Genomic DNA, 26,220 nt, shown 5'->3' with positions numbered 1-26,220 from the left:
AAGTTGTAACATTTTTAAGATGACTGTTTTTTTTTTATCTTTTATGTATATTACATGTTGAAAGCATGGTGTAGTTTATTTATGTTTGTTTTTTATTTCAATATTTTTTTTTTGAGTTTTTGGATTTGTTTTTAACATTTTTGTTATAATTTTGTTAATTATAGTTTTTATTGCAATTTAAGTTTTATGTTTGTAGTTGTTTTTTATTTTCCTTATACATTTTATAAAAAAATTTGTTGTTATTATTTTTTTTTTTTTATTTAAATTGTTTTCTTCATTTTTTTTTTATATTTATTATTTGAATTTTATTTTCTTTTTCTAGTTGAAAGTTTGAAGTTTTAATTTTTTTTCATTTAGTAAATCAGTTAGGTTTGATTTTTCTGTTCAAAATTCCTATAATAACGTTTTTAATTTATCTTTAATTTGGTAATTTTTGTTGTTTTTTGTTTCTTTCTCATATTTGTTATTCCTATTATTTTTATTTGCTTACACTTATTTATTATTTATATTAAAGAATATTTTAAACATTTTGAGTTGACCTTATAAATTTTGTTATTTTTTTGAATTATTTTTTTGGTTATTTGAACTGTTTGGATTTTTATTTTTTAATTTTCCTGTATGTTTTATATATTTTATTTCTTCTTTTGAATTTTACTTCATTGGTTTATGTTAATCGTGCTCAGGGTCTCTCACAAACAAAGTTTATTTTTATAATATAAATAAATGTATTACCTCTTAGTTAAGCATTACACACTTGAACAATAAAATAAACTGTACTTGCAACTGAAAAATTTGTATTATTTTTCTACCCCTATAAAAATAACCACTTGTTGAGGATCTTTGAATTTTGTTTATTTGAGCAAAGCTGTGCCACACATAAATATTTTCTTTGGAGACTTAGCTTATGAATTACACATAAATACGGATAGTAGGTTACACTAAGCCCTGCCACGCCCACCGGGCGGACATCTCTCCCAGCCGCTGCACTGCATCCGGTCCTGGATTTGGATCTGGATCTGGACTCAGATCTGAATTCTGCGTCCTTATCCAGTTACTGCTTGGCTGCGCCGGAACTTTCCTCGGCAGCCGTCTGGGCAGCTGGGATGGGCATGCTCTGGCCACCAGCACCACCACCACCACTTCCACCATTGCCGGCGGGATTCGCCGTGTTTCCTGCCCCATCCGATGGGGTGTCCGCGTCCCGTTCGAGCAGATAGCTGACGCCTAGAGGACGTGGTCGGCCACCATAGGAAGAGCTACAAGGGGCGACAAGAGGGCAAGCCTATCTTAATGCCGTGACCGATTCCGAGTTCGATTCTGTGCGGGACATAGCTGTGGGTGCACTCAGACATCAAACATCAAAAAAATCTTGAACTTTAGAATTCAAAGTCAATTATTTTGAGAACTTTGGCAATGATAATGGTAAAAAAAATATTTATGAATTTTTAAAAACCTTATTTAGAAGCGTAGATCAATTAATATTTTCGTAGTTGCTTAGTCTCTCATCATTTTAAGAGTTCTACGGCCTTATTGAATGTTTAAAATCTTGTGAGAAACAGCTAGTTATGATTTAACAGAAAACTTTCTGTTTTGCTTTTAGTTTTTAAAAGTATTATTTTTATTTAAGATTTGCTTAAATAATTCTTTTTTTTTTTAACAAATCATGCAAATGCTCAGAAAACCCTTCATTATCTTAAATTATGAAAGATTAAAAAAAAATTTATTAAAAAAAAACGCCTAAATCAAATACAATAGCCTCTACTCATTATTCCTATGTTCAGTAATCTTGACCTGATTCTTAGGTGATTTTGTTTTCAGTGGCTACATTTCTTAGGTTCATTGAATTTTATATTTAATCAAGTCATTTAGATTCAAGATTTTTTTTTGGTCTGAGTGCATTGTCGATGCTGTTGCAGGGGCAGCACCCACTGCAACTTACCTCTGTGCATCCCGCTCCCTGTCCCGTTCCCGTTCCCGCTCCCGACTGCCGCCGCTGCCGCTTGAGCCGTTGCTGCTGCTACTGCTGCCGCTGCTGGCCGATGCGCTGCTGCTACTGCCACCACTGCCCTTCTCCTGATCCCCCAGATAGGTCCAACTGCCAGGACCTCCCTCCGATCCCAGGACATTGGTATGTCCACCCACTCGCGAGCTGTCGCTGCCTATCGCGGAGGAGGTGACCTTGGAGCCACCGGCATAGGGACAATTTCCGGGGATGCGCCCACAAGGCGAACTCATCGAGGAGGAGGAGAAGGAGGAGGAGGTGGGTCGAGAGTAGGAGTAGCCATATCCTCGATTCCTGTCGCTTTCATCATCATCTGTGGCAAAGTAATAGCCACGGCCGGAGTTATCGAAGCCGGATTGACCCCTGATCCATTCAAAGTTATTGTTGTTTCATTGGGCAAACGGTAGCGGAAGCGGTAGTCGAGTGGGAGTCAACGGGGCGGATACGGGTTTTTTTTGGGCGTAAAATAGTGAGTGCAGTTGTTGGGGTGCATTACGGATTAGATTGTTTTGGTTTGGTATTGCCAGCCGTGGATCATCCGCAGTGTCCACAGTGTTGTTGTTGTGTGGTGTTTTGTTCATGTTGTTGTTGTTGATGATGTTGGTGTGGTTGTTGTTGTTGTTGTTAGCGTGTTGTTGAATTGTTGTATGAAAGTAGAGAGTAAAAACGGAAAACAGTTCAGTGATAGAAAGCCAACGATTTAGAGATAGCAGACAACATGGATATATGTTTATATACACAAAGAAGTGCAACGATACCTGTAGGTCTCATCCCAAGGGCGATAGTTGCGAAAATCATACCTGGAGTAGTAGCGATCGTACGGATCGTAACGATCATACCCGCTGGACCTCGAGCGATCGTATAAGCGGTCTGAAAGGGAGAAACAAGTGATTGTATAAAGGGATTTAAGAAATAGTTTTTAAATCCAAGGATCACAACCTTTTCCACAATAACTTTTAAATTTTTTAGATAATGAATGATTTTACTTTATTAACGTTACACATTGTTATATGAAAAGCTTAGAAAGATTGAATTAAAAATTAAAGTGGTAGAAAATGGATTGATCGTTTAAGTGACAGTTCAATGAAAACTATTCAAGCTCCTTTAATTTAAAAATTTGTATAATTTGGCTGAATTTAACACTTTAAAAATTTGTTAATAAGACTCCTGTGACTCTCTTTTTCAATAGGATAATTTAACATACCTCGGGAAGATCCCTCGCTGTAGCGATCAGCACTGTAGCGATCACCACCATAGTAGCGATCCCGGTTGTCGTAGCCATATCCGCGTTCCCGATCGTAGGATCCACTGTAACCGGATCCCCTTCTGTAATCATCATAGCCACGTCCCTCGTACCGATCGTAGGTCCTTGGGGTATAACGATCATCGTAGCGGGAGCGATCGTAGTAGCGGTCGTAGTCGCGATCCCTGCTGCTACTGCGGTCATCGTAGCCGGTATAATACCAGGCACTGCTGCGCATGTCGTCGCCCGATCGACTGGCATATCCGCCGTAGTAGCGATCCCGGTCTCGATCCTCGTAGCATCGCACACAGCGCGACTGGCGACTCTTTCCCCGGAGCACGGAGTCCAGGATTCCAACGCTCGCGGTGGCCAGCTGCTGATCCTTGGAAGTCCACACTAGAGCGCGCCTCAGGTCCTGTGACCGCTGCCTGGACACAGACAATCACGGCCAGGCAGGATAGCTAATTTATATATATATAAAGTAAATTATTAAATACTGAACTTCCTTATGTTACTATATTAATAAAGCACAATTTGTTTTTGTACATCCTTATGAAATAGTCTTGGAATATTCGAATTAAAATATTTCCTTTTAGCTTTAAAGTCTTTTTAAAATGTGAACAAAAATCTTAGGAATCTTAACTATAATGAAACAAAGGCACATCGGAAAGCCACAGTTGTAATATTCTTGGTAAGATAGGTAATTATTAAACCAACTAAGTCTATAAGTATTTTACTTTCATTGGTCCTTATAAGCAATAACATATCATACAATGGTATCAACAAGGCATCTTTTAATTAGGCGTCCCCAATTCAAATGGCTTCAGTGATCTAGTTCTAAAGCCACAGATAACATCCTTTCAAAGTACATATTTGTTTTTTTTTTATATGTATGCACTGTGGCAGATAACATATATGCTTTTTAAAACCGAGAGCGTGATCGCCATTAGTTGATTGGCTTTAATTGCCGCTGAGTGCGGAGCCTATCGCAACCGTCTAAGCCGGGGAATCAGCCAGCCAATACATATCTCACGGTTCAGCTGCCAACTGGGCCAAAACACGGAGCTCCATGGCAGCCTCCGATCGTAATTGAGGCGCCCTCCGCCCACAGATGAACACCGCTAAAGTGGACGACAACGCGGCGTGGCCAGTCGGCGTGAAATATGAGCATCTCCCCCACCGATTATGCAATGGATTTTGGGCCGGGCCAGAAGTACTCGGGGATGGCCAGATAGCATTGACATCATTTCCCAGACCAGCTCATGGCTGCATGAATCAGAATTGGATTCGGAATTGGAATCGGAATCGGAATCATAACTCCAGTGGCATATGTTAAAGCCGAAAATCCGAGAATGACCAGCCCAAGCAGAGTTAATCATGGAAAATATTTTGCTAGCTGGCCGCCACGCTTTGTTAGCCAAGCATCAGGAACAACTTCCGGCCAAAGCCGATGGTGTTGGCTTGGCTTCGGCCTGTGGGGAATGGAATTGGATGGGGATCGACGTGACTTGTCACTGACTCTGGCCAACTTCATTAGAATAATTATATTTCGAGCGAGTACCGAATGGTATGTGAGCATGTGAATATGAATGTGGCAAATTGTTTCGCTGACCGAGGGTCGTTGCCATCGAATACTTATGAATGGGTTATTCGGGGCCCTACTGGAGTTTGGTCTGTCTGTCCGCCTTAATTTACATAACATGATCGTAATATTTTGGGGGTTGCATAATGTGTTCTACATATGTTACATAACATTTTTTTTGGGGTCAGGTTTAGTTAAAAGTTCCACGATTAAACAAAGATGGGACATCAGGGAAGATGTACGTTTGTATGTACATTCTTTGATGACGAATTTCCCCTATTTCACTTTATGTAAGGAAACAATAATTGTCTGAAACTGATTTATGTCCTCTTTTTCAAAAGCCTTTTAAAAGAACTAAGGGTGGTTTATTGTTTATTGTTATTCCCAATAAATTAAATACGATGCACGCTCTGTGAATTAATAAAAACCAAGGGAGTTTACCATGTAGATCAGGCTCGTTATTACTATTAAAATTGGAACTAATAATGAAAAATCATTTAAGAAAATTAGAGAAACACAGTAGTGTACTCTTTGTTCAACAAACTGGCTTAGGCTTAGCAAATGTGTGCTTAACAGAGTGTTTAAAAAAACTAATCTGGCATGTTGAGCAAGTCCTTTTCACTCGCTTGATTTTTAAAATAAGGTATATCCTATTGGGTAACTAATAATTACTATTTACTTGTAAATCAACTATTATAAAACTGAATAAACAATGTTATTTGCTTTAACAAATAATATTTGTTTAATGAAAACCCATTTTTTTAAATGTTCGATACTTTCCTAAGCTCTCATCCGAAAGAACTTTTTCAAATAAAAATGTTAGCTTAAATTAAAAAATATATATATTTGCTCTAGTAAGGTATGAAGACTTAAAGGACTCATCTAAGAAATTTAACCATCATACCAGTTGAATTTAATGACCTTTCCGTCAAAACTTCCATTTTCTTAAAGTTTTTCCAGTTAATTAATAATACACTTATTTGGCTTCCAGGAAATAAGATTTGATTTCCCTGATTATTCTCAGTTTTCTTAGAATACCACTACATTAGAACTCACCAACATAATAGCACGCATGGTGACCCCTCTTCACTTGCTTCCACCGAATCGATCACAAATTTAGCACCTGGCACTCGACGTGCCTTTCGAGTTTTGGGGGTAAAACCGAATATATCCTTTACGAACTGTATCACAACGAGCCAAAGCTTCTCGGACTGGCATCAGACCGCGAATGATCTGGCCGGAACGGATGGGTCCGTATTTATTTGAACTCTAACCCAACCCGAGCTTGGGTTCTGCCCGAGCCGAGAGCACTGAACCGCGATCCCAGCCCCGGATCATCGTGGCTATTAGAGGTGGTTTTGGTTTTCGGCGCTTGTGCTGCTGATGGCTGTGGTTCGCTGGCATTCGTGGCTAAGGTGTTGGCACTCGGTGTTGTTGCTTTCATTTGAATTTTTCAGACTTGGGCTGGGACGTCGATTTGTCACTTCGCCTGCTCCAACACCTTGGGGCGGGCTCTGCTCTCGTTTCATGGTCAGTTTGCCGTTCGGAGAATGACAGGGAGGATGTGCCCGAAAAACGCCTCGATTGTCTCATCGAGACGTTGGCTAATTATGCGTCTGTTGCGTAATGCCCCTCAGAACACTCCTGTGAAATTATCGCGGATTATTCCGGCTTCTCGGACGCTGAATCACCTGAGACCTGAGTCTTAAAATCAGCATGGGATTAGCATTTCCACTTCCAACTGGAACAAAACACTTTTCAGCGCTTACATAATCCAAGACCGTGACCATGAAAAGACTTTCCACCTGAAGACGTCCCAAATTAAGAAATCTGTTTTGGGGTCTACAAGGGAATTTTTAATACCCTTGAACAAAAAAATATTAAGAAAAACGTTGTAGTTGAATAATTTTTTAAAGAAATTATTGAAGAAAAAAGTTTGTTTTAAGCCGTGTTGATAATAATAACGAAAACCATTTAACATACTATTTTACTTAAGCCAAATAAATATGTTTTGAAAAATGTTTACTATTGTAAAGGAATAGCACATGGTTTTTTAATGTTAATATGACTATAAATGGAATCCCGAATTATATAAAATATGCTCTTGCTCCTTATTTATAATGATGAACTTAGAGATCCCTTTTTAATTTCCTTCTTCTCTGTTTGCTTCTTTTCTTATATAAATATTGTTTAACATGGTCTTGCAACATTGATTAAAATACCTTCAGTGGTTTTAAATTTATTTTTAAATTAAAAAAAAATTGGATAAACCAATTCAAAATGTTAATCATGAGATTATCATGTTTTTAGTTTACTTTAAGTTAGTTTATATGTTGAAAAACAATGTTAAATTCATATATTTTAATGTCTAATTTTCCTATGCGGTTTTTCTCTGGGTATATAAGCATATTCATATCTATAGCCCACATAGCTCGTTTATAATCAAGAACAAACCGTTACTTAAAATCAATTTGTTGTAAAATAATTTCAAAGCATGACAAATTGCCTTACCAAAAAATATGTAGTCATGGTGGGAGGGGACGAGTCAAAATACAGCCGGTGGCGCTACGGATCACCTTCTTGGTCTGCATGCTCACTGAACTCCGGGCGGAGGTCGTTGGCATCGTCCATAAAAATCATAACCATCCAACGCATAAAAAAACAACAGCCAGGCGACAAGTTTAATTAAACGATTTAATTTAGTTTTTACAAAGCGCGCAACAGTCTGGCAGATTTGTTAGGCTCAGTTTGAGATACAGATTCGATATGGTACTCGCAAATATATATAGTTTCTTGGGCTCTGGAGATTGCATCTAGTTTTCGTCATGGAAGAACAATTTGTGATGTGTGTGTACAGTGCGATTTGTGTGTGTGTGTGTGTGGCACATTCGAGGGCGCTACAAGATCAACAATTAAGCTAGTTCAACGATTCTGATAAATACGAGTTATTGTCTCAAGTTGTACATACTTATAGCTCAGAGCATGTGTGTTCGCATGTGTGAAACAGCGGCAGTAGTCTAAATGATTTGGTTATATAAAAATGAACTTTCAATTAAGCCGAGCCAACTTAAAAATGATTTAATAGCTTAAATATGAAAGCAATATCACAAATATTCAAATATTCTATCTAAAAAAGATGTTTAAAATACGTTTTCGGCATTGGCTTTGTTACTAACATTTGGCTAATATTCAAAATATAATTAAATAACTTATTTTCGTTAAATTAAGACCTTCCTATATGAAAACGGTTACCAAGACTTATGATGTTGAATTTAGAAAATATACAAAAATATAAATCACACTGCTCTTCATTTACACACACTTGAATATTCGCCGAAGATAGAAAAGCCAAGCGATTAGGGATACCTTTGTTGTAGCCAAGTATCACGATACCATCTTGGCGGCATTTGCTGCAGCTATATCATCCCGGAAGGCCAGGAATCCAAGTTGGGCATGCGAGGCCTCATTCAAAGCCCTCGATCGAATGCAAGCGCGATACTGATCGGCTGTCAGCGAGTTGGAACAGATCTGCAGGGTAGATACATATATCTAGGTTATTTCTATGGAAAGTGGTATATAAAACAAGACTACACCTTTGTGTGCCAGCGGTGGAAGATGCCCGGATCGGTGGCCCTGATGATCTTGATCTTTGAGCGAACGTATTTGCGGTAGAGCATCACATCCTCGCCGCCCCATCCAACGATCTCCTCCTCGTCGAAGCCGCGCACCTGCACAAAGTCCGAGCGGTACTGACACGTCATCCCGTAGCCAAAGTCCCGCCAGAACCCAGTGTCCCGTGAGATCACCAGCTGCTCCTCGTCGCCAGGCAAGGGTTTGCCCTGCAGCGTGTACACAACGTGCGGATTGTACAGGCTAAACACCACCGGGTAGTATACCTGTGTAAAATAAGGAGTATATTTAATTATTTAATTTTTAATTTTGATAGCTGACATTTACCTTCTTGCCTGGAGCGGCATTCCAGCGACATCGCTCCATAAATCTGGCTGTGAACATAATATCGACGTCACACATGAAGAGCAGTGCGTCCTCAGCGGCAGGTTGGATATGTTCCGCTCCCAGTCTCAAAGCTTTGGCTGCAGTCAATAATTAAATCAATAAAATGAATATAGTTTTACAAAATACCGAAGCTAGTTTAAGGTTAAAAGGGTTTAAAATGTAATTTATGGTAATGTTGTTCATTAAGCCAAAGTGCAAACTAAACTGAGGTATTTTTTTTATAGAATTAAGGAAAGTGCTAGGAATCCAAAAAGTACATGTTCTATGTGATTGTTAATTAATGTTTAATTATTTTAGTACAATTTTTTCAAAGCATATAAAAACACTGCTTAGATTAAATTCTTTTAAACATTTTAAACAAAGTTTTTATAATTTCAAGTAAAATTAGACTACAAAATTTTGGTCTAATAAGTATAAAATTTAAATTGTTTTACCCCTGCTAAAAGTCTCATTGAGAGCCAAAAACTGTGTCCTTTTAGATCGTCCTGCCAGCCTTTTGGCTTGTGCCAGTCCGCTAGTGCCAAAGTACACCACAATTAGCTCCAATCGAGGATCCTCGAACTTGTCGAACATCTGCAGGAAGCTGCGAAAACTGTGCAGACGTCCTGCCAAGGGCAGTATCACATGGATGACGGGCGGACCGCGAGTTGGAGTGGCCCTACCACCACTGGCCACATTGGGGGATAGCTCCGATAGCTGCACAGTTTGCAGGGGGGCAAAGGGTCGCATGACGAGGGCTCTTCTCACAGGACTGGCTTGGTTCTTGACACTCTGGAAATACAGCTCATACTGGGTGCCTGTGGTGGGTTCATTGCGGTATATGCCCTCGATGAAGTCATCCAGGGTGTATTTGATCACATCTGAGGGCGGTCCAACCGGGGAACCAGCTGCCTTGGCCCGTATCCTCGCCGAATGATTCCGGTTCAGGCTCTCCAGAGCCTTGTTGACAGCATCGATCAGGTCACGTCGTCGATAGCCGATGGGTTTCTCCACCACCCGCTTGCCCAGACCCAAGTCGATGGGATAGACGCGGGTGAAGGTGAAGTGATTGAAGGGTATCAGCTCGTACTCGTTGTTCAGCGGCAGTCCGTGCAGAATTTCGGCAGCGCCCACCTGTTTGCGGATATAGCTGCTGCAGTCGTAGTGGTGCCCCAGTGGGGCAGTCGATGGACCGACGGTGGTTTCCTGCAGCTGCAGACTGCTGCCATTGGACAGCTTGCCAGTACTCCGATTGTTCTGCAGAAACAGGATCTGAGTGCGAAGCGTGAGCACCTCTTGTTTTAGCCGCTCAATTTCCGCCTCGCGTTCGCTCAGCGAGTAACTAAATCCATTGGATTCACTGGGATTACTGGGTTGCGTTTCCCTCGCCGTAAGTTCGTCAAAACCGCATTTTGTAAGAATCACAATGGAGGCAACTGTCACCAAGGCGAACAGCAACAGCAGACGCAGCAGCAATTTGGAAACCAGTGAGTTATGCATTTTCCATAGTTATGTTCCTTTTTTTTATCTGAAATTTATGCAATTTGAAAATCCATTTAAAATTGGTTAGTCTGGCAACTCGCTGTTATGGTAGTGCTCACAGTGTGCTATGACACTTTGCAGCACTACACAACTGTGTTAAGGATGTGCCTTTTTTAAGCGATAGTTAGTATCAAATCATCGTTAACCTATCGATGGAATTAAATATATGATTATGATTATTATGAATACCATTTCAGGAACCGTTTAAAATACAATAAATATATTTTTATTTTAATATATACTCTAAAAACGATTTTACCCATATTATGGGCTAAAATTAACTTAGCTGTACTATTAATGAGCCACAGCACATAATAATTTCTACTCAATCGGAAGAAGCTCTTTCTTAATATATGGGTTCTAGAGAGTTGAATTTTTATAGAAAACTATGGTCATAACAATTAAACTTTGTGAGGGTGATATAAAAATATATGAAAATTAGAACTGAGCCTTAACTTTATAAACAAAAACTAAAAACAGAAAGTATTACATATTCAGTATAAAGTAAATTCTTGATCAGCTTCACCAGGCGAGTTGATCTAGTTCGTCGGTCCTATTACATATGGTACATAAGTCACAACCAGCCTGATCGAACGACTGTATCATTAGCTCCCATAGGAATAATCGTAAAAAATAAGTTAAAAAAGTTAAAACTTCTTTGTTTTCTAATTTATACAATTATAGTACTGGTCTACTATAATTTTCTGAGTGACCAGTTTTTGTGGATAAACATCGATTACCTCTGCCAAGCACGGATTAGAGCGAAAACATCGATAACATCGACGTTGGCATTGGTGTTTTTCCATCTCTAACACTGATCGCTGATATTTATTAAAAAAAATTGTGCTATTTAAAAGTCAGCCGCAAGTTTTCCGTGGAAAACCCGAATTACAAAGCAGTATTGTACAGGCATATTGTCAAGGTAAGTGCTCGGTGGGTGGTGGGTGGCCGGGGTGCGGCTTTAAAGCCATGCAAACAGCGTTTGCTGGCAGTGCGGCATGCAACAAGTTATTTTTTCGCCCCGTTGGTGATGGCATTTCTCTAAACCGAGTGATTCATTGGCCAAATAGATAAGGTGCGTGCTGCGGTTTGTTTTCTTTCTTTTTCGGACGTGTAATCTGCGTATTTTTGGGTGTGTGTATGTCAGGGAAATTGCATTTGACTTAATAAATCAGCGAATTATGGCCTTTCTTTGATTAATTCTCCTACCTACAGCACCAGCACAATGGAGAACAACGAAGCCCCCTCCCCCTCTGGATCCAACAACAACGAGTAAGTGGTGGAAATTCATCGAATCAACAGGCTCAGTGCACAGAAGCAAGGAAAATCAAAAAATGACGTCATTTCTCCAATTAAGGGGCAAAACAAACCGGAAATTAGGTCTTAGGGTTTGGGTTCCGGACTTTGGAATAACTCAAATATTTGATGGTAGATACGGAGCAATAAATAGATTTTAATAAAGGCGATAAAATACTATCAGATATGGAACTCATAGACAACAATGTCATAAAAACACAATGAAAACAGGAATTTATAAAAATGACATTGTTAGTATAGTTTTAGGGTACGAATAGTATACGAATTCAATTCAAGATGATATATTTTTATAACATAGATAGAACCAAACTCTCTATAATTATTTAAATAATCTTGAAAATCAGAAAAGTTTTAGACTCCTAAATCCGTCAGATTTTCATATGTGATTTTGAATAGTTGCTAAAAAACTGTTTTTTGATTAACTTATTTGAACAAAAAAACTTATTCTTTAAGCGATTGTTTTGTGATAGTCTAAACTCAAATGTTAAACGATTAGATGCATACAATTTTCTAAAAAAAAACTAGTTATTTGAGTTTTTGGGCTATATTTGTTAAATACTGGTGAACTAAGCTTTAGCATTTAAATATACGGTTTTTGAGGAAAGAATAAGATTTGATGACAAAGAGAGAGTTTAATTTTTGCAGCTAGACAAAGACATGCCTATATCAGACGCAATAATAATAATGATCAACGTCAGACTTATTAGTACTTCTTATCGGAGATGTAGCCTTTTGTCGGTCATAGAGTATACATGTATAAGATATACGTCCCTCAATCCACTTGCTTTTGTGCCCTGCAGCTTAAATGATCTGCTGCTTTTCATAAGTGTAAGCATCCCAAAAAAAAAAACACATAATATTGTACAGTTTTCCCATACTTCCGCCGCCGCCGAACCATCAAAACAACCAATTCGGTGACCACCACTCCAGCAACAACAACGCGGCCCAGAAGCGACTCCAGCAGACCCAAGCCAAGGTGGACGAGGTGGTCGGGATTATGCGGGTGAACGTGGAGAAGGTCCTGGAGCGGGACCAGAAGCTGTCGGAGCTGGGCGAGCGGGCGGACCAGCTGGAGCAGGGAGCCTCCCAGTTCGAACAGCAGGCCGGCAAGCTGAAGCGCAAACAGTGGTGGGCCAACATGAAGATGATGATCATCCTGGGCGTCATCGCCGTCGTGCTGCTCATCATTGTCCTGGGTAAGTTGGCCGTCTTTACACCGTTTCGACTTCGGCTTCTGCTTTCTGGGGCTTCTGGTTGCGGTTTTTACTTGATCAGGCCAAAGATCAGTAGTGTAGCTAGGTGGCTGGTTTAGTTTTAGTTTGCAACTATGACGCAAGTCAACGCCCTGCAACGCCCTAATCTTGCTCAACCTGTGGTTTCGGCCCTCTAGCAATTAATCCATGTGGCCCACAGCCAACTAACCCAATACTAGATACTCGAACTCGTACTCGTACTGATGACAACCCGTTGTGAATTTCTGTTTACTTGCAGTGTCGCTTTTCAATTGATACAATTAATCACACACACAAAGAAAAACAATAGAAAAGCCAACAAAAAATCAAAATGCTATTCCGTTTCCCATGCAGCAAAGTTAAGATTCAGACTAATCGTTTAGCACGTTTATGTACGTGTATCGGGCTCCTACTATATACACTTAAAATTGTATATTATTTTATATAAACATCTTAAGCTAAGCAACTCTAAAACTCTAAAGGTAAATGTTGTTTTTGTGTCTCTGTCATAAGTGTTAATTATCTTTGTATTTGTTTAGTGTTCAGTGTATGGAGATTAGAACCTCAATGTGAACGTGTGTGGACTATAAAGTATTTTGCTCTAGGTCGGGGTGCTTTTGCAATCAAAAGGCATAAGAGTCTCTAAATGCCATTGGTGGGGAAAAAATAATTACTGTAGAGGTATAACGAAAGTATAAAAACGAAAAATATGGGTTACTTTGCACTCAAAATTTATTTTTATAGTTGACTCATAAAAATTTTTAAGAATTCACATTGTATTAAACTTAGATTTGATTATGAATTCACTTCCTAAATCATTTCATTAAACGGTTCTTATAAAATGAATGAGCTAATCGAGCTTAAATGTTTAAAAAAAACAATTTTAGAAGGGGAAAAGTTAGGCCAAATACCTTACAACATTTTTTAAGATTTTAGCTGGCTTCCAAGTTTTATTAACTTCACATGATGGTTAACTAAGCTTGGTAAATCATTGAAAAACTTGAAATGGCTTGTTCCTATAATAGCTAATCGGTTAGAATTGATTTAAAAATCTTTCTGTGAGTCACTTACTTGGGGGACGAAAATCATTGTTTATAATAGGTTTGATTGCTTGATGATAGGGATTTTACTTGTTGAATCTATTGAAAACCTCTAACCTATATGTTTTCCCTATTTTAGTGTCCGTTTGGCCAACTAGCAGTGACAGTAGCAGTGGTGGTGGAACTAAGGCCATCACCCAGGCACCGCCGCACTAAATGCCTCCGAAGGAGTGAGGTAACCACACGGATACGGAATGGAAAGGGACCAAACAATTCACTTCTAGGATGGAAACCTCAATTTCTGGTCTTTTCGCGCAATCAGAGAGGGAAAGAGGGATTGAGAAATCAAAAGGATAACTTACTAATAATGCGTCTAGCATATATTTAACCAGAATGTAATTATTAAAACTTAATGTTAACGAAACATTTTTACGTATTGTAGCAGAGACCAGAGGTCCACATTAATGTGTATTGCATATGTACAATTATATCTACATGTATGTCATCCAAGTGAAAATACATCATGCCACCTACAATTTAACCAGTCCAAGGAAGTCCGACGTAGTTTTGTCAAAACGGTTCACAGAGACAGCCATTTATTTACATGCAGCTACGATGGTTGAATTGCGCGTGCCAAGAAAACAGTTATCGATTTTCCGGCAAACCGAATTGAACCGAAACGGCTTGTGTCGCGCCACCCTGACCAACTTGCTCCATGGACTTTGAGGCACTGATGCCCCACTAGAGAGGCGGACGCCTCGTCTCGGGTAAACATTTGGTCCCAGCTGTTTCGATAGTCCGCGCATGCGTCCCACTCAATCTGTGACTTTCTGGACAAATAGGTGCTTGATGATTGACTTAGCGGTCACGTTCCAGCCCATCAGCTCGGTAAACGATGCCACCGTATAAACATAACCCATGTACAGCGCGAAGAAATTGAGGTAGTACAGCTGGCCGATCAGTATATAATCCCCATTACAATCGTGATGATAAAAATTTGGTCTTCGCATCGAGGCGGCGAAAACTATGACGAACTGTGGGGCAACAGTGTCTTCTAAATTTACGTAAATCTATATTTGTGTTCCAAAACTTATAAAAATTTGCTTCATTTTGATCTGAAACTGTCAGTACTTTTGAGAAATAAGTGTTATATTACACTTACCACGTTTGACATTGTGGTGTATATAAACAGGGTAGAAAACTCGATGGTAACCCTCTTCATTTCGGCGCACACGATGATGCCGAAACAGGTGAGCACATATAGCCGTTCGCTCCACAGGATTACCTTGTTGCGGGAGGTCTGAGGTAAAAGTGTTAAGTGGCGGCTACCAAACAAATTCGACACTTACGTATAGGCCCCTTCTGTGATGCACTGCCTTGTTGCCGTATATAACACTGATGATCATCACAAGGAAGGTGAGGAAGAAGGACAAAATGAGGCTTACGTATGGGGCTCGTTTGGCGGGCTTCATGATCGACAAGGTGTTCACCTCGTACTGGGTGTGACAAAATAGTGTTCAATGGGAAAGAAAACATATAAGACCAAGCTTACCGTCCAGAAGCCCGCCAGAATCCGTACCCACATGGGTTGTTTAACGATCAGGTGGTAGAAGAAGCCGTAAAGCTGGATGGACAGGAAGCTGACCAGAAACAGGACCAGACTGAGGTAGTAGCGTTCCGCCAGAAATTCCTTCAGAGCCTTGCTGAAAGGGAGAAGGGGTTGGAGGAGCTGTCAAAGGTGGCCCGAACCACTACTCACATCTCCATGGCCACCGATACCTGAAGCTGTCCGATGACGAGCATAATAATGGTCACCCTATATGTGGGCCCCACCAAGCTCTTCTGGCGCGGTTCGGGGTTCTCACGCAACATATGTACAGACGCTCTGAGTCTGGCACTGAATCTGGTGTGGCTTGTTTAGATTCACATCTAAATTTTTTGAAAAAAAATATAACTAATTTCAGAAAAATAAATGCCAACTGTTCTGTTCGCCATTGGGGACGCGACTGTGCGAAATTTATGAGAAATTGTTACATTTTGAAATTGTTTCTGCGGTATAAAAACTACCATGCTGCCATGGATCAAACAACATGGCGGATACAATATGGGGTGTAACTGACTTACTGCCATTGTAATTTATTTTTACAAATGACTTAGTGTTAAAATTCAGGATTCCTAAAAACCCTTGGATACCTATGTTCTAAAAATCATACAAAAATATCAGAATTTGTATTCGTAATCAAACAAAAAACTCTTAAAAATAGTCTGTCAAATTTAATTACTATTCTAAGATACCTCTAGGGTTAAATATTCTACAGTTTTTGTTAAAAAATATCACCACCAAATAAAATACCACCACTTTACACTTGCTTTACATAATTTTTGTGATTTGTATCTAAATTGGGAAAGTTTTCATTAATAAGTTTTTAATCTGGAATTGGTTGTTTGCCATTGTTACTCAGGTTGCTATGAAGTTTTAAGACAGGGGTCTTTAGATTGAGGTCTTTAATTCCCAAGTAAATCAGTTGAGCACACATTCATATCAGAGCGGCTTTGTCAACTTCGTTAAGTTGAAAAGTAGTTCCTGGTTTGTTCCTGTATTCCTTACCTTTTCCTGACACTCAGCTGGGGCCACGCCCACACCGCCATGGAGGAACGTCGCCTTAGGAATGCGGGCGTACAGGCGGGCCCGCCGAAAGTTCGCCTGCGTCGTCTACATGGTGACCATAGCCTGGATGATCCTGGCCCTCGTGCAGTGGCTCTTGGTCAGCCTGATGTGAGTTGGTAGGATGCTGTTGGGACCACGTGTAACCCCCTGTCCTTTCAGTTCGGACATAAGCCTAGTCTTCATACAGTTCTACTGGATTAGCGTGATCTTCTTTGCGCTGGCCATGGTGATGGTCACCCTGTTCATATTCTTCGAGCGGATCCGCTTTATCATAGGTCTCAACTGGCTGATCACAGTGCTGATAGTGAGTATCCTGCAGATAGGCATATGTTGCCTGATCTACCATTTCGATGCCATCGCCTAGGTGGAGTTCGTGATAATAGGTTTATTTGCGCTGGTGGCCCGAACTCTGTGGCCAGATCTTATAATGTGGTTCTTCATCTGCGTGCTATTGGTTTTTCTCTTCGTGCTGCTGGGATCCATTATGCCGGTAAGGATTCTGCTACTTTTGCTTTCAATCCTTCTTGAAATCTCTTTTTTGCTAGCACGATTTCACCCTGGACGTTGTGATACTGTTTGTGCTGGCCTTTATTTTTCTGATTGTCACCATCTTCTTTATCATGATGCACATTTTAATAGCAATGCCGTACTCATTTGTGGTCTTCCAGCTCTTCATCAGCGTCATTGTGCTTTTGGTAAGAGGAGGGGATCTGATTGGTGACCCTTGCCTTGACAGTCCTTTGTCCCCCAGTTTGTGATGTACCATGCCCAGACCATAAACGGAGGACGCTTCGCCGAAATGCGACTCAACGATCACCTACTCGCCTCACTCATCCTCTTCCACGACTTCATCATCATCTTCCTGCTGACCTTCTATGCACAGATCGTCTACCGGATCGCCTCGAGAAACTCCACCACCACGGTGGCACCACCATTTGGCACCTGGTTTCTGCCGACCCTGCGGCCAGATGAAGACCTTACCACCGAAGCTGACCCGAATGCGGAGGACAGTGGGAATTCTCCCGACGAAGTCCTATCGCCCGATGAACAAAGCATTGTTTTCTTCTGAGGCGAATATGCTTTATTTCTCGGGCAGTAGAAGTTTCGAAGGGAAGTCGTCCAAATCGAAAGCAAGCTGACTTCAATGTTCACTTATACAGCCGATGTAGAAAATATGTGCCGGCACCCTGAAATACCTAATAAAACCTTATGATCTAGATTGGATTTCCTTAGATCCTTTGGACCCCCCCAGTAAAAAAAGAGTTCGGTTAAGTTTAACTGGAACCTTGAAACTTTAATCACTTTTACATTGATTAAACATGGATATATGTAAGCCGGTTAGTTGTGGAGTTTTCTGGTTACCTAATCCTGATGTCTGCTGACTGACATCAAAACTAGTTGACCGCTAATCAGTTATCTTACAATAGGATATAGATATAGGCATGCAAATTATGTATATAACGTACGGCTCAGCATTGAAACTTCGATCGCTTGCATTATTGATTGATTGCACAGCAGCGTTGGATGACTTGTCCCTCTCCCCAATCACACTCACATATATGTACAATTATGCTGAGATATCGTAGGGAATCTAAGAATTCTTTAGATTGGAGCTAGATTTTTTTCTTGGCGAATTTAATCTCTTGGAACATATATATTACTAGTGCTTCCGCTTCATTCAAAAACGGTGGGTTATGATTGGATTAAATGTAAATCTTTCGACCAACTAAACCTTTACCTTCAAAATGTAGATTACATTTGTTAATCCAATACAAAATTTTATAATAGGAATGCGGCAAGACTTAAATTAGATGTGTAAACTACAGTTTCTAAGGTGAAACTGCCTAGACTGAAAAAACAATATTACTTAAATTTTATAAACCATGGCCTAAAAGAGGAGTCCACCACACATAAATTTAAGAAAACATGACCTTTAAAATATAGTGCTCTTAACTCGTCTTTTAGATGATTTTTCCCAAAAAAAAAATATAGGCATGTTTAAATAGTCCGGTTCTTAAACAAATTATAATGAAGAATTCGCGTTCGTAGGGTGTTGACCTAGGACTAAAGTGATTCCATCGACGAGGTGGCCGAGCAAACGGTTGCATCCGAGTCGTGATCCTGTTCCCGCTGCCCCTCCCCGATTCCATGGGCGGAGAGCATCGGTTGCGAGGAGGGGGAGGCGAAGGATTGCAGCAATGGGGTCACCAGATCATCGAGGCTGCTCAGGGGCGTGGGTGTGGGCGTGGCACCGCCACTGAGACTGCTGCTCTCCGTCGACGAATTTCCGAGAGATTGGGACTGCGAGGAGTAGCGTTCCAGCAGCAGTTGGCTGAAGGTCTTGGCCGGCCAGTCCGGATCCTCGGGCGTCTCCAGGGTGGGCGTGGCCAGGGGCGTGGCAAGGGGCGTGGGCAGGCGGAAGATGCTGCTGCTGAAGGAAGCACTGCTCTGGGCGAGACTCTCGAGGGGCTCCAGAAATCGCTTGCCATGGTACACGTTGCAGGTGGTGACGGGGGTCAGGAGGCTATCCACGGACACGGTGACATCGCGATGGGGCAGGGGCGCGGGAAGGGGGATCGAGTGCGGGCATTGGCTGGACAACCCACACAAGGTAATAGGTCGAAATTGATTGGCTGGCGGGGAGTGGTGGGTGGAGGGCGAATGCGGGTACGAGTGGGGTGTGGAGCTGCAACTGCGGCTGGGAGTGGACAGGGAGTGGGCATGGTCGTGGTCATGGTCGGGTGTGGGTATATTACTGGTCCTGCACAGTGACAGCAACTCAGTTTCTAGAAATTGAAAATAAATTACTGAAAGGATTAGGGGAGTTTCTAAAATCTTGACCAGTGATGTCAGTTTAACCAATTTTAAGGATAGCAAGCTTATAAGAAAATTGCCCTTAGGATACAAAAAATATTGTAATTCTAGCTTTCTGTTTTAAAAAAGCAATTTGTCCCAAAAAAAAAGTTTGTTTATAGTAAAAATTGTTAAATGTTCGGAAAGCTGCTGACTTTATAGGCTAGTTCTCAATATTGCTTTAAAAAGTGTTTTAAAGCTTTTTGGATGAATATATTTTATGAGCAATAAATGACAATTTTATATTTTTTCAATTGATTTAAAAAATGTTTCCACTGTAAATTATTAATATAAATACTTTTCAAATTTTTCAAATGTTTTTTTATGATTTTAAAATGATAATTATTTTTCTACTGATAAGGACAAAAGGTATTGGGTGCATCCAAAAACTATCCAAACAGACATCACTGATCTAAGCAGTCCAACGTTTTTTTTTTCAAATGCAAGCTAGCACTGGCGATATGTCTAAATGGCCGACTACACTACCTGGGTTTCATACCTTCCGGCGACTCCTCGTTGTCCTCCTGGATGCTCACTTGCCTCTCGGCGTTTGTTTGGCCCGTGGAGGTGGTGCGGCCGTAAGAGTTAGTGGTGCCGGTCCGAGATTCACCACTGCCCGCGTCCAAAGTCGTCTGAACCACCACGTCCATGTGCGAGTCCAGCGAGAACTGCTTGCCTGACATGAGGATGCCCCTAACACGTCGTCGCATCGATGGCGATTCCTGGTGCTGGAAGATCGTAAGTCCAAGTTCTGGCTGCCAAGCTAATCCACATTGACTCACCGCTATCCGGACACCCGCGTAGGTCTTGGCCAGAAACTCGTCCGCATCGAATATGGCCGCAAAGGAGCCATTGACCACCTTGGGCGACAGCGGAGAGTTCGAGAGCAGCAGACTCGAGCCGAACGCTTCGCTTTTCTCCTTGGTTTCTGCAGGGTAATATACAATATTATATGGGTTTATCCCATAGTATTTCACAGAGATTGAGAAAAGTAAATAAGTTACTCCAAATTGTAAAGCTCTTAAGCTTCTTAGTTAAACCAAAGTTTGACCCAATGTCAAAAATCTGTTTACAAAATGAACTTAAATAACATTTTGTTAAAATAATCCCATCACTTCATAAAACTTAAGATCTTTTAAAACTGAATATATTTGTAAGCAAATATAAATACATCTATGATAAAAACTCAAAAATATATACAAAGCACAACCGTATATTAGCTTAGCCAAAACCAACAATTTCGGGTGGATCGAGGTGCGTTAACAAACTGAAAACAGGAACAGGAACGGAACGGAAACGGAAATATAAACAGGAACGGAATAGGAAACTGGAACATGAACGGGAACGAAAACGGAAACGGAAAAAACGGAAGCGGTGACTACTGGAGGCGGTAGGACTTGCGTTTACCCTTGAGATAGACGCGGTTCGAGATGGTGATATTCATTTCCTCTAGCACCATGGAGGCCACCTGCCGTATCTCCATCCAGTCCTTCACTATATCGTCCAGGGTCGTGTGCGTCGACGTGATGGTGAACCGGATGACATACTGTCCCTTCAGCGATGATGGGATGCAGTGCAGGTTGCCGCGGTGGTTGAGCCTCTTCAGCAGCTTCTCGGTGATCTCGTTGTCGCCTCGGATCCGGAAGACCACCAGGCCCAGATGCCGCTTGGCAGGCAGCTCGAACCGGTGATCGGCCAGCACGAGGGCCTCGAACTTCTGGGCCAGACGCACGCCCTCGCGAATGTGGCGCTGCAGTCCTTTGATCCCGTACGACCGCAGGACAAACCACACCTTCAGCGCACGGAACCGACGACTCAGCGGTATCTGCCAGTGCATAAAGTCCACCGCCACCCCGGAGTTCTCGTGCTGCAGATACAGCGGTTCCACATTGAAGGTCCGATGGACGGCGGTGCTATCGCGCACCCACAACGCGGTGGCATCGAAGTGCACCATCAGCCACTTGGACGGGTTGAAGGCCATCGAGTCGGCCCGCTCGATGCCGCGCAGCCAGGTGCGGAACTCCGGGCAGATGAACGCACTGCCGGCGTACGCGGCGTCCACGTGGAGCCACAGGTGGTGCTCCGAGCACACCAAGCCAATCTGGTGAAAGATTTCAGTTTAATAGTTACTTAATCCTATTGCTAAAAATCTAAAAATGTAATAAAACTCCGAAGCACTTTTGATATTTAAAACGTGCAGTTAAAATTTCTGTTTCTTAAACATTGAGTTTAGAGACTTTGATTTATAGAAAAAGTTTGACTTTAATCAAGGCTAGTTTAAGGTTTGAAAGGTATGGCCATTATTTTGATATACACACTTTTAAAATATTTTTAAAATCAGGTTCAAAATATTTTTCAAAATTGGTTAATATTGTGTTGTTAATCTATAAGTTTTTTTATACACTAGTTTACTGGATAATTATTTTGACCTATTTAAATAAAAAATATAAATAAATCTAAAATAAAAACCTTTATGAAAATAATACAACTAAACAAATTTTGTTTGAAACTGGTATCTTTAAGAGATTTATAAATCCTAAATTTGAAAATGGTACATATCTTGTTTCTTTAACAAATGTTTTAAAATAATAACTGGAGGTATTAATAGGAATGATTATACCATATTAAGTTAATGTTTTTTTTTTACCAAAATATGTAATTTAGTTTCCGCTATTTCAAATAGAAAAAAATACAATATTTTAGTTTTTTTCAAAGTCTACCCATGCATATTATAGAACGGTTGAGAAAATCATTAAAATTTTTGCGTCAGTTTCCAATCCAATTTAAACAACCTAATAGAATGTTTTTGGTATTTTTTTTGTGGTCTCTGGATACCTATTTTTCTTGTAATTATTCCCTAAACACCCACCTCCTCCAGGTTGTCGAAGCTGCAGCTGCCGGTGGTGCCGAGCGTGGCGCAGACCTAAAAAAGAGAACGACCGCAGGACATTTAAGTGGTGACATGTATTAATTGGCTCCAGTGGGATTCGCGAGTCTGGGGTCTCCAGTCGGAAATCAGGAACCAGGAAGCAGGAATCAGTAATCACGAATCAGCTGGCTGCGAAAGGCGGGCCAATTAATTTTGACAGACTGACAGACTCACCCAGAAGGGAACCAGGCCCTGCTTAATGTCATCCTCGATGGCCTCGCGCAACAGCTTGCCGCGCATCGCCAGGTCCTCATCCGCCTCGATGTACCGCATCCTGACGAGTCCTGCGGAAAAAAGGAGCGGGAGCGTGACTTAAACCGTAAGCGGCTTAAACAATAAAACTAGCTATGGTCGAGTGAGCCGGCCATAAGATATTTGGGTTTCAAATTGCATCACAAATATCCTAACTTCGTTAAAAATAAGTAGAGCCAATTGTCAGTCATTTTTTTCTTAAGTTCATTTTCAATTTCAGCTTTTTTTTTTATTAATAATCCAGTAACTATCCCTCTTACAGAACTTTATATTGCTTGCAATTCAGACATTAGATATATTTCTTCTCAAACCAAAGAATATTTATCTAGCTTCAAGTTAAGTAGCTTGTTATCACACGATTATGGAAAAATTATATTATGGCTATGAACTTAGATTAACATATACGAAAATGCAGAAACCTTTCCTCCACATAAAAGGGGTTATAGCAATTTAAATGGCCTGAAAACTATACAAACAAAAGGACGAGCTTGTCTATGTATCTTGTTCAATTTAAGATAAGATTCTAAAGAATTCTTAAAACATTTCAGTAAAACCCACCAATAAGTGCTGCCTTTTCCACACTGGAGTGCGCCTGGTCGGAGCAGTAGGCCACCAGTCGGGCGTTAATCTCCGCATCCTGGTATCCCGGATGTCGCTCATGGAATCGCTGGATCGCCCGAGTGCGTCCGGCCAGCAGGCAGACGAGAGTGGCCTCACTTGCCGTCGTCTGGAGCACTCCGCCGCCCTGACTCTGGGAACTCAGGTGGAGGAAGGCATCCGGCAGGCCGATCATCTTGCCAAGCCAGTTCATGACTATGATCTCCAGTTCGGTGCAGGCCGGCGAACTGGCCCAGGTGAATCCCAGGCAGTTGATCGCGTCCGCCAACATGTCGCCCAGTAGCGAAGGCATCGAGTTGAGGGCTGGGAAGTAGGCGTGCATGTGCGGCGACTGCCAGTGCGTTATGCCGGGCATCACGATCCGCTCCACATCCGCGAAGATCTTCGGCCAGGGTTCACCTTCGATCGGAGCCGATTCCGGCAGCAATTGTCGCATATAGCCGGGACTTACGTCCGGAAAGACGCGGCGCTCCCTTATGTTCTCTAGATAGTCCGCTATGTAGTCTACCATCTCTTTGCCTACAATAAAAAAAAATGATTTCATCACATCAAACGGAATTGTTACGCTATTTATTTATTTTCTTTTAAGCCTTTAACCTTTTTAGATTTTTGTAAAAATGATTTAATAACCAAAGTTATTGTATACAAACATATAATAAAGCACTTCTATATATTATATATGTATAGGGAATATTTAGTGATTCGTTAAAGTGGTTCATTAAATAATTCAGTAGAACATTCTTCTCTGTTTTTAAATGCCTTATTCTATTATATAATCTAAAAATAGTTGTTGCGCAAAAAATGTCCTTTTAGTAACGTTAAAATTTTAATTTTTTTTTTTAATTTTAAAATATATTTTTAATACTTTAACACTTTAAAATTCGAATATGTTTATGTACAATCTAAATTGAAATATTAATTTAAAGTTAAGGTTAAGCTTTCAGAAATTTTCAGCACAAATAATTAAGACTGTTAAAATAAATCCGCATAATAAGTACGAAATAATTAGGCCCATTGCTCACTAAACCAAACGGTCAATATAGGCTGGAAAAAAAAACCAATAAACATTGATTTGGAAATATGATACTGGTTAGCTTGGATTGTCTGCGAAATCAATTACGGGCCAGCAAACGAAGACAAACGGCCGGGGCAAATCCGCTTTAGGCCAATCAAATTTACGCCCCGTTAGACTGGATTTCCATCCGGTATTTACACACATGCGTCTGCCGCTGTGCATTTTATGGCCCTGATTTGGCCAGTACTCACCCCTTTGGCGGTATTCCTTGAAGTCCATGCTGCAATCGCCTCGCTTTAACCCTTGCTGACGTAAATACTCTGCAATTGTCGCACACAATTCGGGGGTTAAGAACTTATCTGCAAGCGTCTCGGTTCGCAATGAGTTTGGCCTAATCCTGTTGGACTTCTCGCTAGGCCAGCTCCATTTTTTTGGGGACTTGTGCTAAATTGAAATGCCAAATGGGAACGTCAACCGTCTGACCGCTGGTGAAAAACAGAAAACAACGGAGAACAATATAATGAAATGGAAACTTGGGCACTTCCGATGTTGTGGGGCTTCTGGTGATGGTGATGGCTGGAAATGAAAATGAAAATGAAAATGAAAAGAAAAGCGCTTGGAAATGCGCTGAGGAACGGTGCCAGCTGTAAAAACACAAGAGTGGACGACGATGGTAACTGGAAGGGTTCGCAAACGATAAATCACCTAATTACGGCAGCGATAATATTTGTTCTATAACTAGGGCTTTTGAGATCGCACCCTGCTTTTATAGACCCGGCCGGAACCAATTAGAGTGTTCGCTCCGAAATAAATCCGATTTGGCAAGGGATGTGTCGACAAGTTGTCGCAACATGAAGCTCCCTAATTGACCATTCCCCACGGCAAACACGACATGAGGGGCGTGGAAAAGGGGGATGCACTCGGATCGCAGCTGATCCCCTACAAAATTCCGTTTAAATTGGAAAGCGCCCCCTTAATTGTTTATGCTTACTGACTCGCATAGCTCGACTATATTTTAAATACCTCAAATTAGATATATCGTTCAATCTGCAGCGCGTGCGGTCGTACCGTACGGGTGTATCAATTTTCCAACTGCATTTTGTCATGCATTAAGAACGAAGGAAACATGAACTTAAACTCATCCATGAAATTTGTCGGGAAATCAAATTAAATGTTTGGCATATCAAAAAAAAAAATGTTGATAGTCGCAGAACCGCAACATTGTTGCTTTTAATATTTATGTAGATTATTAGGAAAGGGAATTTATAAACATTTTGACATCAAAACTCACATTCACATTACCAAATTAAATTCCAGATGGGTTTTAAAATTTTCTTTACCTTTTTTATGGAATAAAATTGTTTAACTTTAAATTGTTTTTTGTTAGTAATTTAGGCTGCACAATCAATATAGAACTAAATTTACTACGCGCAGGACTCGATTCAAAGTGGAACTGAATGGAACTGAAGCTACAAATTGAGAACAAGACATTATGAACTTAAACTCAGCCATGAAATTGTCGGAAAATCAAATTAAATATGTCACATACAACAATAATGTTGATATTCGTAGAACGACAACATTGTTGCTTCATAATTAAGGTAAGAAAGTATTAAAACATTTTAGCATTTGGTGCTAATTATCAAAAATATAACAGATAACCACAAGCTAAATATTAATATATATATATATATATATACAGCATATATATATTTAGCAGCTAAATGTGTAAAATGTATTGAAACTGCGGCAATCGAGAAATGGGTTTACCAAGTAACTTTAAATATATTTTAAAATAACATAACTAAACTAACCACACTAGACACGCAAAATCACTACAATGTTAAATTGGCCACGCACAGGACTCGAATCAAAGTCGAACTGAATGGAATTGGAGTCAAACAGGACCTATTTATACCCGGAAACTGTTG

The 26,220-nt window shown here is 40.6% G+C and overlaps 6 protein-coding genes across 16 annotated transcripts; 2 read left to right on the top strand and 4 right to left on the bottom strand.

The window, feature by feature from the left end:
- Positions 1–579: 579 nt before the first annotated feature.
- LOC128256029 (keratin, type I cytoskeletal 9) lies at positions 580–5,901 on the bottom strand. The gene is given in 6 exon segments (XM_052986034.1): positions 580–1,256; positions 1,940–2,365; positions 2,761–2,872; positions 3,207–3,633; positions 3,635–3,706; positions 5,884–5,901. Coding segments are annotated over 6 exon segments (1,260 nt in total). The 3' UTR covers positions 580–1,051.
- Positions 5,902–6,618: 717 nt separating this feature from the next.
- Positions 6,619–14,624, bottom strand: LOC128256028 (chondroitin sulfate N-acetylgalactosaminyltransferase 1). 3 transcript variants are annotated; one of them, XM_052986031.1, is made up of 6 exons: positions 14,489–14,624; positions 9,279–10,351; positions 8,785–8,921; positions 8,421–8,723; positions 8,194–8,355; positions 7,366–7,423 (listed from the first exon to the last, which is right to left on the bottom strand). In XM_052986031.1, exons 2-5 carry the CDS (start codon positions 10,321–10,323, stop codon positions 8,212–8,214), a joined length of 1,629 nt encoding a protein of 542 aa, XP_052841991.1. In that variant the 5' UTR covers positions 10,324–10,351; positions 14,489–14,624; the 3' UTR covers positions 7,366–7,423; positions 8,194–8,211. The 3 variants fall into 3 exon arrangements, with proteins under 3 accessions (XP_052841992.1, XP_052841991.1, XP_052841993.1); XM_052986032.1 differs by lacking the exons at positions 7,366–7,423; positions 14,489–14,624 and adding an exon at positions 6,619–6,691; XM_052986033.1 differs by lacking the exons at positions 7,366–7,423; positions 14,489–14,624 and having other exon boundaries at positions 7,508–8,355.
- LOC128256031 (synaptobrevin) lies at positions 11,134–14,495 on the top strand. Of its 7 annotated transcripts, XR_008267693.1 has the most exons (5): positions 11,134–11,287; positions 11,581–11,637; positions 12,550–12,878; positions 13,174–13,396; positions 14,094–14,495. XR_008267693.1 is itself a non-coding variant. In XM_052986040.1 (4 exons), the coding sequence occupies exons 2-4, from the start codon at positions 11,591–11,593 to the stop codon at positions 14,168–14,170; spliced, it is 390 nt and encodes a 129-aa protein (XP_052842000.1). In that variant the 5' UTR covers positions 11,134–11,287; positions 11,581–11,590; the 3' UTR covers positions 14,171–14,495. The 7 variants fall into 7 exon arrangements, 6 of the variants coding, with proteins under 6 accessions (XP_052842000.1, XP_052841996.1, XP_052842002.1 ...); XM_052986040.1 differs by lacking the exon at positions 13,174–13,396 and having other exon boundaries at positions 12,613–12,878; XM_052986036.1 differs by lacking the exon at positions 13,174–13,396.
- A 297-nt stretch (positions 14,625–14,921) lies between the features above and the next one.
- Positions 14,922–16,309, bottom strand: LOC128256030 (uncharacterized). The gene is made up of 5 exons (XM_052986035.1): positions 15,714–16,309; positions 15,507–15,657; positions 15,304–15,450; positions 15,117–15,254; positions 14,922–15,057 (listed from the first exon to the last, which is right to left on the bottom strand). The coding sequence occupies exons 1-5, from the start codon at positions 15,824–15,826 to the stop codon at positions 15,025–15,027; spliced, it is 582 nt and encodes a 193-aa protein (XP_052841995.1). The 5' UTR covers positions 15,827–16,309; the 3' UTR covers positions 14,922–15,024.
- A 161-nt stretch (positions 16,310–16,470) lies between these two features.
- Positions 16,471–17,841, top strand: LOC128256067 (uncharacterized). Its single transcript, XM_052986120.1, has 5 exons — positions 16,471–16,730; positions 16,782–16,926; positions 16,987–17,112; positions 17,168–17,317; positions 17,374–17,841. Exons 1-5 carry the CDS (start codon positions 16,624–16,626, stop codon positions 17,689–17,691), a joined length of 846 nt encoding a protein of 281 aa, XP_052842080.1. The 5' UTR covers positions 16,471–16,623; the 3' UTR covers positions 17,692–17,841.
- A 56-nt stretch (positions 17,842–17,897) lies between these two features.
- Positions 17,898–24,675, bottom strand: LOC128256115 (histidine decarboxylase). 3 transcript variants are annotated; one of them, XM_052986212.1, is made up of 8 exons: positions 24,541–24,675; positions 23,215–23,793; positions 22,579–22,688; positions 22,345–22,398; positions 20,883–21,576; positions 20,258–20,403; positions 19,975–20,203; positions 17,898–19,408 (listed from the first exon to the last, which is right to left on the bottom strand). In XM_052986212.1, exons 1-8 carry the CDS (start codon positions 24,566–24,568, stop codon positions 18,687–18,689), a joined length of 2,562 nt encoding a protein of 853 aa, XP_052842172.1. In that variant the 5' UTR covers positions 24,569–24,675; the 3' UTR covers positions 17,898–18,686. The 3 variants fall into 3 exon arrangements, with proteins under 3 accessions (XP_052842172.1, XP_052842173.1, XP_052842175.1); XM_052986213.1 differs by having other exon boundaries at positions 19,975–20,197; XM_052986215.1 differs by having other exon boundaries at positions 19,279–19,408; positions 19,962–20,203.
- Between the last annotated feature and the right edge of the window lie 1,545 nt (positions 24,676–26,220).

The sequence above is a fragment of the Drosophila gunungcola genome (genome assembly GCF_025200985.1).
Source record: "Drosophila gunungcola strain Sukarami chromosome 2R unlocalized genomic scaffold, Dgunungcola_SK_2 000013F, whole genome shotgun sequence".
Taxonomy (NCBI): domain Eukaryota; kingdom Metazoa; phylum Arthropoda; class Insecta; order Diptera; family Drosophilidae; genus Drosophila; species Drosophila gunungcola.
This window is presented reverse-complemented; position numbering and strand designations above follow the sequence as displayed.

Coding starts and splice junctions, on each gene's coding strand:
- LOC128256030 (XM_052986035.1), bottom strand. CDS start 15,826: ATGTTGCGTGAGAACCCCGAACCGCGCCAGAAGAGCTTGGTGGGGCCC. Junction 15,658..15,713: donor GTATCGGTGGCCATGGAGAT/GTGAGTAGTGGT, acceptor TCTCCCTTTCAG/CAAGGCTCTGAAGGAATTTC. Junction 15,255..15,303: donor ATCACAGAAGGGGCCTATAC/GTAAGTGTCGAA, acceptor CTTTTACCTCAG/ACCTCCCGCAACAAGGTAAT.
- LOC128256115 (XM_052986212.1), bottom strand. CDS start 24,568: ATGGACTTCAAGGAATACCGCCAAAGGG. Junction 23,794..24,540: donor CAAGGAATACCGCCAAAGGG/GTGAGTACTGGC, acceptor TTTTTATTGTAG/GCAAAGAGATGGTAGACTAC. Junction 20,204..20,257: donor ACGCGGGTGTCCGGATAGCG/GTGAGTCAATGT, acceptor ACGATCTTCCAG/CACCAGGAATCGCCATCGAT.
- LOC128256031 (XM_052986036.1), top strand. CDS start 11,591: ATGGAGAACAACGAAGCCCCCTCCCCCTCTGGATCCAACAACAACGA. Junction 11,638..12,549: donor TCTGGATCCAACAACAACGA/GTAAGTGGTGGA, acceptor AATATTGTACAG/TTTTCCCATACTTCCGCCGC. Junction 12,879..14,093: donor GCTGCTCATCATTGTCCTGG/GTAAGTTGGCCG, acceptor TCCCTATTTTAG/TGTCCGTTTGGCCAACTAGC.
- LOC128256028 (XM_052986031.1), bottom strand. CDS start 10,323: ATGCATAACTCACTGGTTTCCAAATTGCTGCTGCGTCTGCTGTTGCTG. Junction 8,724..8,784: donor ATGCCGCTCCAGGCAAGAAG/GTAAATGTCAGC, acceptor TATTTTACACAG/GTATACTACCCGGTGGTGTT. Junction 8,356..8,420: donor TCCACCGCTGGCACACAAAG/GTGTAGTCTTGT, acceptor TCTACCCTGCAG/ATCTGTTCCAACTCGCTGAC.
- LOC128256067 (XM_052986120.1), top strand. CDS start 16,624: ATGCGGGCGTACAGGCGGGCCCGCCGAAAGTTCGCCTGCGTCGTCTAC. Junction 16,731..16,781: donor TGGCTCTTGGTCAGCCTGAT/GTGAGTTGGTAG, acceptor CTGTCCTTTCAG/TTCGGACATAAGCCTAGTCT. Junction 16,927..16,986: donor GGCTGATCACAGTGCTGATA/GTGAGTATCCTG, acceptor GCCATCGCCTAG/GTGGAGTTCGTGATAATAGG.